Consider the following 13083-nt stretch of genomic DNA (forward strand, 5'->3'; position numbering starts at 1 on the left):
TTCTGAAAGTAGTAGAGATCTTTTTAACTCTTTGCTGCTGGGTTAGATATTTTTACTTAACAGAACTATTAGAAGTTTCCCTGACAGCACCTACATCCAAATTTCACACATAAACCACCCAATGCTACGTATTGTTGAAAAGTTTCCTTAAAACGTGCAACAAATGTACGGTAACACGTATAAAATTCACGTTGTGTTTTTATGACTGTATGGCCTTAGAAAGCCTGTCTACTAGGAAATACAGTGTAAAATCTTCTGAAAGAGTTGAGGCTAATCCACAGATTCTGTTGTATGACATTATTCATACCTCATTATTTGACGTAGTTAACTTGTCCTGGATCTTAAAAACCACGGAATTTGATTCTCAAATTCATTTAAAAAAAAATTAAGCTAACTACAATCAGCATGCAAAATTGATCCTATATGTATACACAAACTTATACCTAATGTTTATACATGCACAAGATGCACAGTACAGGAATCACCATGAAAATCAGCATTTCACCTTGACCACCTCCCAGTGGTGTACGATACGTGGGTATGACCCTACTCTTGTACCACCACACCGGAAACTCGTGAAGTGCTGAAGGAAGGGTTTTAGTAGACACTTAGCACACATCTTGCAGACTTGTACCCTAATGCCATGTTTGCTTAGGTAAGCAAGTGATTTGTATTTTTTCTTCCAGTAAAACCAAACAATGTTTTATTATTTTCTGGAATCTAATAGGTAAAAAATTACAGTAACATTGCTCTCAATTTTTTTTATTTATGATATATGCAATGTCTTCAACAGAGACTTCTGAACGAACTTCGTTACCTTCAGAACATTTTTTTTATTGAGAAAGTTCTCAAAAAGTTTAAGATTAGGAATTAAATTAGTACCTCCCCTAAATTCTCTTTTGCCACAGAAGTAAATAAAAGCACTCAGGTTTTTGTGACAGGATAGGGTTTTGGCTAACTTCAAATTTCCTCAAGATGTAACTACCATCCCTGCACTGTTAAGATTCATTTCCATGAACCAAAATTTGCCAAGTTCACATGCTCTGCTCCATGACTTTGATATAATGGTCACTCAAACTAACATAACACTTACTCAAATGCCTCTCAACCCAAGACTTGTAATGATAAAATTGTGAATTTTACAGGACAGCCCAAACCTCACATTTTTAGTAAATAACAAAGCAGACACCAGTGTGGAACACATTAAAGTTCTCTGTGACAAAACCAGGGTCACACATTCCACTTGCACCACAGTAACTCTATCTGGGTGTTAAAGCAGACATTATCTAACTCTTGAGAAAGAAAAAGGACACATGCATTCCTCCCAAGCCGTGTAGACAAAGGGCTCTCAAGTTGCAGCACCCGCAGTGCTGGTGGTACGCAAACCCCTGTGAAGTGCAGGGGCCTAACAGCCACCTGCTAACTCCTGCTGGCAGCAACGGGGGCACCGCATGGCCCTGCAGCCACAGACCGTGTTAGGGAAACAAGTGAGCAGATCAGGAATATGCTGACCAAGGATGCCTACAAGCAAGGTTTTCGTGAAGCGACCACATGAGATATTTCAAGGCCAACCAGACCCTTACAGAGTCTTTACATGCTGCGAGGTATTTCAATAATACATTTCTTCTACAAAAGAATTGCACCCTTAATGATTTGTATTGTCCCCCATGGGACTAATTAAACAACATGCAGTCGAGCAACAGCAGGGAAGAAAGAATGTTTAAAAAAACAATTATTCTTAATTTGTCAAGTAGTCCTACTAAGGTAGAAAGAATATAGAGATTCAAGGATGGCTTAAGTCCATCCTCCAGAAGAGTTAAACAATAGATGAGTAGTCCTTTTTGTTAACTTTGAATGGACATGCATATATGCATATATATAAAACAAGTGTTGTTCATTGTCATAAAAGAGAAGAATCAAACGTTTTTCCAGAAGCTCCTGGTTCATGCTGTGCCATGTACCCAATGCCTCTACAGAAATGAGTAAACTGTAGGAAAGCTCAGGAGATCCAGCTATTTCTTATATGGTGCAGAAAATGTCTGCTGACATACACTACTTATTGCAAAGAGGAAAAAAATTGTTTATAGGTACATCTGTGAGAAGTCAGGAATATAGATATTCCAAAGCTCAGCAGTTTTTCATTCAATATTCATTCCTAAACTCCTTTGATGTATGTATTTTATGCTGTTTTGGGGCATTTTTATATCAGCTGGTTGTAAAGACTGTTAGACTTAATAATAACAGTAAAAGTTATAGCATGTTTAAAACCTGATTGATGTTTCAGTATCTTTAACTGCATCATTTATCATAATAAGATGTTTATATTTCATCCTTGCAAGTTAACAGTGGTGACACATCAATTTATCTTTTTGTTCTGATCATGACACCACTTGGTAACATCTCATGAATAATATTTATTTCTTCTGTAAAACTGTGTTATTTTCAATACTCCTTTAAATAGTGTATTTTAAATTTAGCAGAAAGCTTTCCCACTAGAAGGCATTCTTCACAACACCCCAGCAGCGTTGTCCCTAACGGTGGATATCCCGCTTCCTCTGCTTAAAGTCTAGTGGCAGTTCCCAAAATGTGGCTACGGGTGCTGTCAACGATACTCCATGATGACTGACTGGGTGGCTCCAAGAGCCTCACACCAATACACAGCAGATGCTGCCTGTGTCCAGGACAGTGACACCATGGCACGGGAAATGCACCATTTCTACAATTAGCACGGGATGGAGGGAAGAAAACTAAGTTCACGTAACACGTTCATCTTCAGTGCAGACCTGTTCTCTCACCCAGTATAACATACCCTGTACCCACAAATATTCTGTCCATCCCCCTTCAAACAGAATTCTGAAAATACTGGAGATGTCTCAAGACACACTCATGTTTTTATACCCTTCAGAAACACATGTGTATTTGGTTTAGAAACCAAGGCACAACATAAGCCTCCAAGGCACACCAAAATGCAGCCACTAACAGCTGATTCCACCTACTTATTCAAGTGGCATATCTTGGTTGCTGCAATGAAAGCAATCCTATTAATACGTCAAACTGTCGTGAATCAAGTTAAAAGTAGTTAAAGCTGTCTTAGAGCAAAGTAAGGAATATGATTCAGCACTGGTTTTATGGGTTTCCATCAATACATGTCAAAGGGACATACACTAATCTGACACACAGTGTTAGAGGGCAGAGAACGAAGCATACAGTGTGTTAATGCATCACACACATGTACATAAAAATCCTGAGTACTTATGAAATAATTTTTCTTATTATCCTTGTTATCCTAAACTTTTCCAGATTGAGAACATCCTCATGTGAAGTACAGGCAGGTAAGAACCTACAGAGGGGAGAAAATGTATCGAACAGTCTGAACTCCAAGTTTCATATTAGTTTCATTCTTACGTGTTCTTAAACTCACTACTGATGGTGTAATCCCTCTCCCTAACCCAAAGTGACTGGGGAATAGATTAGAACCACAGCATTCCCACCTTACTGCTGGGGAAGGGAAAAGGGCACTTTCACATAGCGTGTGTTTGTTCTTCACCCTGGAAGCTCTTTAGACAGCTCAATTTATTAATATTCCCAACGGTGAAATCTGCTTCTCAGACATGTTTTCCTGACATGTCCGATTTACATCTGATAACCAAATGTATTACTGAATTTTAAGCAATATTGAATATACCATGGAAACACAAAGGAACCAGAAACAATATGATTTTCTCAAGGTAAGATCAATAGAGCAATGGTATGAAATAGGCAGGTTTTCTGCAAGATGACAAACAGAATTAAACAAGTGTACTTACACATGGGCTGGGCTTTACTGCATCACTTGGGAAGAATCCAAGCTCTCCTGTTGTTAGATTTCTGCCCTAGAAAAAAGAAAAAACCACAATAATTTCCATTTTTGAGACATAATGGGGATTAACAGTAAATAAAACATGCACAAGGATTTAGGGCAATAAGAGCATTTTTTGAAAAGTATATAATTGCATAATAATTATAGATGAAAAACCTGAAATTTATTACACATCACTGAAGGAAGCAGTTCACTTCCAAATGCTGTCAATAATGAGCTCGTACAAGTAATGTGATAATGTCCTTAGGAGAGTAGGTTATTTCATTTACTTTAGGAATCCTAGCTAAATTCATCAGGGCTTGGTGCCATTCCTACACAAAACCATGACGTGTCATCAGACGACAACTTCAACATTTAGATCTATCCATCAACTCAGTAACAACAGCAAAATTATGATGCCACAGTACTTCACTTTTAATCACTTCTTTCCATTTTATGTTTCCTGCTTGCTAATTGCTTACTGTTTGATGAGTAAGCATTTCCCTGGAACACTGCCCTATAACATCTCTACGGTCATTATACAAGCAGAAGCAAAGGACTGGACAGAACTAGTTTCAAGATGTCTAGTATGTATATAGTATCACTTTGGACTTCTGCATTATTACATGATGTATTACATGCTTGTGTGCATACATATTCACATACAGAAGGGCCAGTGAAGCCCATCAGTCCACTTCTTCCAACGACAGCCTCAGCAAGATGAGAAGCCAATTCATGACTCCTGCGCCTGTTTTGATGAGGGAGACTTTCTGAAGCCATTTGACACTTTTGGTCTAAATTGCCAGACCACTGTCTGCCACGCAGCTATGCAATGCCCGTTAACTTCAATGCACACGCACAGAACTACAACTCCAGGAGAGCTAAAATTTATAAATTATCATGTCCTTCACCCATTTTCATTTTGTCTACTGCAAAGTGTGGTGAAGAGAAGAAGGAGACATGAAAAATTACAAGCCAAATTACATACCAAAAGGGAAAAGAAGGCGCTTTTACAGTGCTTCCCTCCCTGAGTTTCAATTTTATATCCTAAGTATGTTTACAATATGCCTTCTGGCTGTTTACACCAGGACCACTAACCACTGCAGCATTAGAAAGTTCATCCGTAACAGCTATTACTTGATATGGGTTTAATCTGCATCAAAGAAAAGCTGGTTTTGAAAAAAAGGAAAGAATCAGCCCCAGAAGTATCTGTATTCTTTGGGCATACTTGAGCAACATGATTGCCTGAGGACGGCGGGTAATTGCAATGCAAACCCGTGAAACTAGAATTACATTCTATCTTGCGGCAGGCACTGCGGCACCCCCGAAAGCCTACCCCCAGGTTAAGCAGGTACCAATTTACTCAAACCAAACTCAGAAGAGGAGAGAAATATTCACATCTATAATAAAAATCTCACTACTTCAAAGCTGCAGCACTGCATCTGAAACAACTAGTAGCGTTCTGGTGAAGGGAACTGAAATTTCCATTTAAAACACCGACTTTTCTCCTCTCTACCCCCCGCCTCCAGCCCCTCTACATTATTTCAATTCTGGAAGCAATGTTAGCCGAGCAAGCAGCTCGGGTCTTCTCATCCCGCTCTCGGACCGGGCAAAGAAAAGTAATCGGACACACGGGGACACACACGTACCTGACCATCCTTCCCCTTGCATGCGGGCAGGTGTTTATTGAGGAGGGAAAAACAACTTGTGACCCTATCACCCCCCTACATTACACATTCTCTTTGAAGAAAGCTTAGGTTTTGGGCGATCCCAGTGCAGAGGCAGAAAGTGAATTCATGGAATTATCAATGCTTATCCCAGCCATCTTACTGTCCCTGTGATTGCTCAGGCTGCCTCTCAGAAAAGAATTTGCTGTTTCAAACAGAAGACACACCGTGTAACGGGTAGACTCAGACGTGTATACGGTCTTGAATTACTACAGAACTTCCCACAACAACTGCGAAACAACCAAACACTAACACAGCAGAACTGTGCCATCTCTCTGAACACATCTGTTCCCACTTACGTTACACCTGAAGCATCGCTTAGTAACTTGTGGTGTTTATCTGAGCTACTGGAAAGAATGGAAAAATAATACTTAATGCACACATACTTGCCTATTAAGAGCACTTGAATTTCTAAACTGAGCAGCAGTTGGCTTAAAAAACCATTCTAGTATTAGTCTGGCAGGTCAGCTGTAAATTACCTTAAAAAGCCTCTTGAATAAAACTTAGCAATTTTAATATAAATTGTGTTTTACGGGGTTTTTTCTACACATACATTTTAAAATGCAGGTGTCATTACAAGACTTATAGTCTGGATTAAGCAGTCTGTGACAAGACAGCTTGTAAGGAAACACATTTCCTGAATGATGCTAATGGAGATGACAATTGCCATTAAGATCCAAACCTATTACTAAGGCTTCTGGGGAAAAAGCCTCATGCACTTTCCAGTTTCTGCTACTTAAACACAGGGAGGTTCTAGCGAAATTCTTTCACATACCAGGTACAAATAACATCTAAGACAAATTCCCATACATTGAGCTGATGGATGTATATGAACATGGCAATAAAGTCAGTCCCACAAGGTGCCAATAGTTATGAACTGTACTAATTGGTTTAGTCAGATGATTAGCTTCCAGGCAGTCCCAGATCAAGAGCGTGTTGAAATGCTCCTCTGGACCAGAAATCAAGACTCTGCAGAACTAAGGCCTTCATATAAAGCTATATAGGCCAAAATCTGCCAACCAACCTTGGAAAGATTTATTTTTAGTCATGTGAAATACCTATGGTCTGCTAAAAAACAGGTCTGGAAGAACTTGGCTGGTGGGTTTGTTTCTCGGGTTTGGAGCAGGTTGGTTTGTAGGTTTCTTTCAAGGGCAAAGGGGGCTTACAGTTACTTATGTATTTTTTAATACACAAAGCAGTTGTATCGTTTATGACTTCCCCTGGTTAAATGCTGTGCAGTGGCATAGGAAAAAGAGTTCACTGACTCGGTCCTGAGGAGTTCGGAGAAGATTCAATTCTGACTGAAGCCAGCAAAAAACCAAAATATACGACCTAACTCACATAACAGACCAAGCAGATTTTATCATTATATTCATTAAGTTATTGTAACCTCAGAGAAGAAAGAATATCACAAAGACTAACACATGAACAAGAATTCAAGACGACAGATGCTTCCCAGCTGTTCTGTTAATATCCTGAAAGTTCTTCTATTTAGCTCTACTTCCATTTATCCAATTATATCAGTAGTACACAAGATTTTAGTACAAATGGTTAAGAAAACAGTCAAGAAAAATGAGACCTGCTTTAATGCATTTATCTTGAAATTGAATGCAAGACAGCATCACGTGATACTGAATTTTGCCATCAACAGAATATACTTTTCCCATGTACATAAAAAACTGTCCTTAACTGACTTGAGAGGTCATCAAGAAGTCTAGGTGTGGTTCTGTTTTGCAGAGCTGTTTCTCTCCCCTAGATATCTAATATTCGTAACTGGGTTTTGCCAATATAGCTTTTATATACGCTACGTTAGGGAAGCAGTGACTGAAAATTCACGAGACTTGCTGTTTATGTGCCAAACACTCTCCTTAACTCTTATTATTTCACTAGAAGGATTGCCACCAAGGCCATGTTCTTAGAGATTTATTCTCCAGGACCTTTACTCTAAGGCTGCAAGAATGAAGCTTTACACAATATAGGAACTACTGTCAGTTTAAAAGTAAAATCAAGGTGTATTAGAGGTTTCTTTTGGGTAAAACACAAAGGTATTCTTTTGTTGCTCAAAAAGGAGAAAGTTACAAGTGCAATGTATCAATAAGATATTAATATTTGGGACTAAAGACTACAGCCAATTGCTAATGGACACAATACCTGCCAAAATAAGCTGTGTGCATCTCCTCTAATGAGCTCAATCGTGTCCCCAATCTGGATATGCAATGGTGGACCATCTTGTGTTGCTGGCTGTGGTATTCCACTGTAGTTTCGAATGACTTGCATTTTCGGTAAACCTGAACAAGCAAGCAAAAACAAAAAAGAGAAACAAACAAAACATACAGGTTTAGATTAGATATCAGGAAGAAGTTCTTCACGGAGAGGGTGGTGAGGCACTGGAACAGGTTGCCCAGAGATGTTGTGGATGCCCCATCCCTGGAAGTGTCCAAGGCCAGGCTGGATGTGGCTTGGAGCAACCTGGTCTAGTGCAAGGTGTCCCTGGCCATGGCAGGGGGTTGGAACTAGATGATCTTTAAGGTCCCTTCCAACCCTAACCATTCTATGATTCTATAAATCAGCATTTATTTCTAGTTAATGACAAATTATAAAAGCTGAAGACCACAAAAGCTATCAATCAACAGAGAGACACTGTCTTTAACACCTGACTACAGCAACATCTTAGTACTACACCAAGTACAACCTAAGAGCAAAGGTTTCATTTTCAAGTCAAGAACTCCAACCACACACTAGTCCTTCCACATAAATACTCACTGCATCTAGACAGCTGATCTGTGATTTTCATTTTATTTTTAAAGGGAGCAATCCACTTCTTGACAGACAAAATGTTTTCCCCAAAGATTTGTCCCTCTGCCTGTACAAATAACTAAATCACTGTTTATAACTACAGTTCAAGAGCCCTCCATAATATCCCTGCCTTTTAATATTCTGTAATATCCCTGATGTGATATTATAAGAATACTTGAAATCAAGTGAAGTACCACCCACCCCATAGCAAACACGGTAAAGACTGAAAAGCTTTTAGAAAAGCGTATCTTCCGCTCTTTATACTGCCAAGGAAAGCACCATTTTAACAGAACAGATCTATTTTTAAGTACTCTCTCTCTCTCTTTAAATAAAAGAATTCCCCTGGTTTTAGCTGCACATGGGATGCTAACAACTGCTACAGTTAAGTGGGAATATCCATCTATAATCTTAAACAGAAAGTTTTTGGTTAAGTAAGATTTTGTAAGACTGTCTATGGATAAATACAAGTAAGAGTGAAAGCATGCAAAGTCAAGGTAGCTGGACTGCCAAATTTGAACAGTTTCTTGCTGGAGAGTCCTGATGAACTTAATTATAACAACAAACGATCAGCAGGCCTGTAAGACCTATTTCTGTTGCAAGATCAGTACTGTAATTTAGGTGGCAAGAAATACAAATAGCCATGACGTCCTCTAAATTCTATGAAACGTTAAAGAGATCACCTTCAGTAATTACTACTCTGCATTTAAGAATAAATACTAATCCAAAGTGCTGATGAAACGTTAAGCAAAGTAATACCAGCTCTTACATTACTCAACCCAAATGACACTGTAACTTTTACTATTTCTGCAAGTTATCAGGCATGCTTCAAACAAGCACTTAATTATAAGTAAGCCATTATTCCACTTAGGTAAATACTAGACTTGGAGTGATTTCTCAACTGAAGGCTGTTGTGCTTTCAAATCCTGACTCGGCACCAAGAAGTGCTGCATCTATGTGTGGCAGGGAGGCAATGCTGCACACAGGTATCCACCGAGAGCTCACAACTTTGTCCTAACGCAAGTAAACTTATCACCAAGGCCAGCGCTGCGTAGGTGCCACACAACGTGTAAGCATGCACTCATCTGAGACACTGCTTGGAAGACGAAGCAAATGCGCAAAACTGCCCCTTACGAAACCCTGTATCAGGTGACGTAGTTTATCACATTTTTTGTGTGCAGACACAATATACCTGAAACACCACATTTTTATTGGTCACACCAGAAGACAGTAAAGAATACTCCCATGCACTTCCTTAGTGCAAACTCTGGGGGTTTTAAACATACCGTACTGCTGAAATTATTAATCATAAACACATGTAAAATGACCTCTTATTTCTATTTCTCTGGTAACTATGATTATTGGTATCTCTCAGGGGCGATGGGGGGAAAAAAATTGCACTGTGTCAACTAGCATAACTATTGAAAGGGTAACACAGATTTAATCATATTAAAACATATCATGCCTAGAATACTTCAGTAAAATCCAATATGCTTAATTCCACAAAATCCTACAGCAATTTGATTACAAAATTCCCTTGGCAGATAGAGTGTTGGAAGATTTGATCTAACACCTCTTGACGTCACTACAAATAGTCTTACTCATTTAAACAGGCTTTTGGGTTAGGGTCTTAAGTCTTACGGTCTTGCTTCAGATCCCTTCTTAAAAATTCTTTGCAATAACGCCCACAGAAACTGCAACAACCACAGCGTTCGTGTGCTACAGCTGCTCCCTACTGTGGTCACCAAAGCTTATTCTTCCACTGTCATTTTACTACCTACTTTATCCAATTGTTCTCTGTGCTGGGTGTTGTCTTTGCTATGTGTACACACTGCCTAGCACAGCTACCACCAGACCTACATAAACCCGTGGAATAACAGGGATACACGGCTAGAATTCCCATGCACCGCGATAATACAGACCAACATTGTGATTTCATTAATTACTGAGTTACTTTCGTACCCCTGCTTTAATAATGATTCTGTGTGCTAGCTTCAAGATGCATATATTGACAAGAAAAATTATTTATTGGTGCTAATTATTTAGACATATATCAGATTTGACTCATACTCTACAAAGTAATTTGTACCTCAAACTACAACAACAGAACGTAAATTCACGCTCCAACAACAGGAGTGTCTGAGGGACCAAGAATATCCGTTTCAGTATCAGCAATGCACAGACATGCGCACACGTGGAATGATCAAAGATATAAAAGCAGTGAATGTGCAACGAAAGCATTTTACTCGTTCTATGAAAATATCATCAAAAGTACTTAGACCCTGTCAAATGATCTGAAATATTTTTTTAAAATAAGTTTTTCCAGGAACAAAATGAAATCTCTGAATAAATCAATCAGAAACAAGGACATACTATTCTGGAATAGCTATTTTTCCATGGACAGATGATCTTTTCACAGGACTTCCTTTATATCAACATTAAACAAGGAAGAAATATAGGGGATACAGAAAAGCTAATCAACTGAAGTAAAGAGCCAAAGAGCTCCGAACAGAATACTCGACTTTCTTTTCACCATATAATTCCAGATTTGAGACCAGTAGCTCAGAAACAGTTTAGCACATTAACACTGAGATGGTGTATATTTAACTGGAAAGCATCTGGTCAACACTTCACTGGGATCACGTTCCATCCGTGGTTATCATGGGAAACAGCTCATACAAACTTGCAGCTGTTTAGCAAGCTTATCCTACAACTGATTTGCTGGTTTCGACTGTTCATTTCAGAACTTGGTTCTCTGAGCATTTAGAATCTTCCACTTTCCAGTGTATATTAATTCCTGGCCAACTTGCATCCATCTAGAGGCAGCCTGAATAGATCTTTTCCTTGTCTGCATTTATTTTCATAATGCAGTTAGAGAGAGCAATCGTACCCCTTTTAACCTGCATTTTGCTAGGCGAAACAAGCCGCGTTCTTTTAGCCTCCTCGTAACAGATCCATTCCTCTGAGGCACCCACAGCTCTACAGTGCAGACAGACAAGATCTACAATATTTTCCATGTTTATCTTGAAATTTCATTCTTAACCTGCACATGGATTCATCTCAAATGTCCTCATTAAGAATCCCGAGTTCTTGCTGTAATATAATAATGCAGACAGGAAAAAGCAGCACGTTACAGAAACCTGAAATGTTTTAAGTGCAATTATGGATTATATGTGATTGAAAAGTACACACACATTCTGCATTAATGACTAAACCGTGAAACATGATAAGCATTAGAGACACTGCCATTGCGATGCACATGGCTGCAGTACTGCCAGCACCCAGCAACTGCAAAAAACTGCCGTGAATCTATCTGGCACAAAAAAGTTACTCATGAATATGTTTAAGAGCAGATAAAATTCCAACACAAAGGATAAGGTCAGGATTTCAGCCATGCATTCTTATAATTGCTCAAAATCCATGACGTTGTTTTCCACACGACTGAAAGTTTTTGTCAGGAAACTTCCTAAGTTAAAACCAGGCTGGCAATTTCCTACCTTGACACCAAAAAGCAAACTGATCCAGTTATTCCACCAATAAATAGCTGAAATTTACTGGACCTGAAAACCAGGAAACCCCCCCCCAGATTCCTAGACAAGTCTTCATACTCAAGTTCTGGGTCACAGACCTAACACAAATTGATGATCTAAAGTGTAGCTCATGAGAACAGCAGAAAGCATGCTGGAACCAGGGTTTACAGAGCACTAATTTGGCTACATTACAGAAAAAGAAAACCTTTCGTAAACTGTACACACTTGAGTACTTAATCTCATAGTTATGAGTCAAGGAAGACTGTTACATTTTAAAATTAACATGGTAGGTTAGAATATCCATTATATATGAAATTATGAGAACATAAAACTGCTGGTATTCCTTAAAGCAGCTCTGCATTTACAAACAGCACTGAGTGACCCTCAGAGTTTCATGCAGAGATTCAAAAATGTTATTTTTTGCTAACAACATGCATAATGCATGCCCTACGATGACCTCTATCTGTCAAAGCTGATTCCAGCATCTGTTATTTCCAAGCCCCGCAGAACGCGGTTTACACTTTGGGCAGGGATCATTTTCACCTATGGAATAATGACAGAGTATAGGAGACCAGGGTCCAAAGGTGAGTTTGTGGATATGCTACATGCTATTAGCGCTAAGACGTACAAGAGCTTTGTCTGTGTATCAAACATTCATTCCTAGTTAACATCAGCCTTGAAGTAAGACTTCCTTTTCCTCTAGCGAAAACAGCCTAGTCACCAATTATTTATCCAAAACACACTAATGCAGTAGAAGAAAGCCCTGCTGACTTCATGAGGCTTTGAATCGGAAACAGAATTTTTACACTGACAAGGCCACATCTTAATGGTCCCAGAATCTCAACACAATGACATTTGCCTTTCCTATAGGAAATGACATGAAATCTCAGTAATTCTGTCCTTCCTTTCACCAAAAGTGTGTTTTGGGTGTTGTTTGGACACTCTGAACTTGCTTTACACCTTCTGAGCTTTTTTTTTTTTGCTACAAAACCACAGAATGCAGCTCTGCTGAAGCACAGCCTGACATTTAGCGGCTGATAAAGCCTTCCTTATCAAAGACCAGAAGAAAACTAGTCCACCTCTGAGTAGGTGCATCTCCAGCCACCTCCACCGTCCAACCAGGAAATACAGGCTAAGTAACCCACAGCAGTATCCCACTGCATCATGACAAACTACAGACACAGAGGCAAAGGAG

The 13083-nt window shown here is 39.1% G+C and overlaps 1 protein-coding gene across 1 annotated transcript in view; it reads right to left on the bottom strand.

Moving 5' to 3' along the window:
- LOC104510133 (guanine nucleotide exchange factor VAV3-like) overlaps positions 1 to 13083 on the bottom strand; it is a gene marked incomplete at its 5' end in the record, with an annotated part of 59998 nt that overhangs the window by 17922 nt on the left and 28993 nt on the right. The window contains 2 exons of the mRNA XM_010152291.1: positions 3807 to 3872; positions 7717 to 7853. Coding sequence (XP_010150593.1) covers positions 3807 to 3872; positions 7717 to 7853 — 203 coding nt within the window. The remainder of the gene's footprint in view (positions 1 to 3806; positions 3873 to 7716; positions 7854 to 13083) is intronic.

The sequence above is a fragment of the Eurypyga helias genome, unplaced genomic scaffold (assembly GCF_000690775.1).
Source record: "Eurypyga helias isolate BGI_N326 unplaced genomic scaffold, ASM69077v1 scaffold15445, whole genome shotgun sequence".
Lineage (NCBI taxonomy): Eukaryota > Metazoa > Chordata > Aves > Eurypygiformes > Eurypygidae > Eurypyga > Eurypyga helias.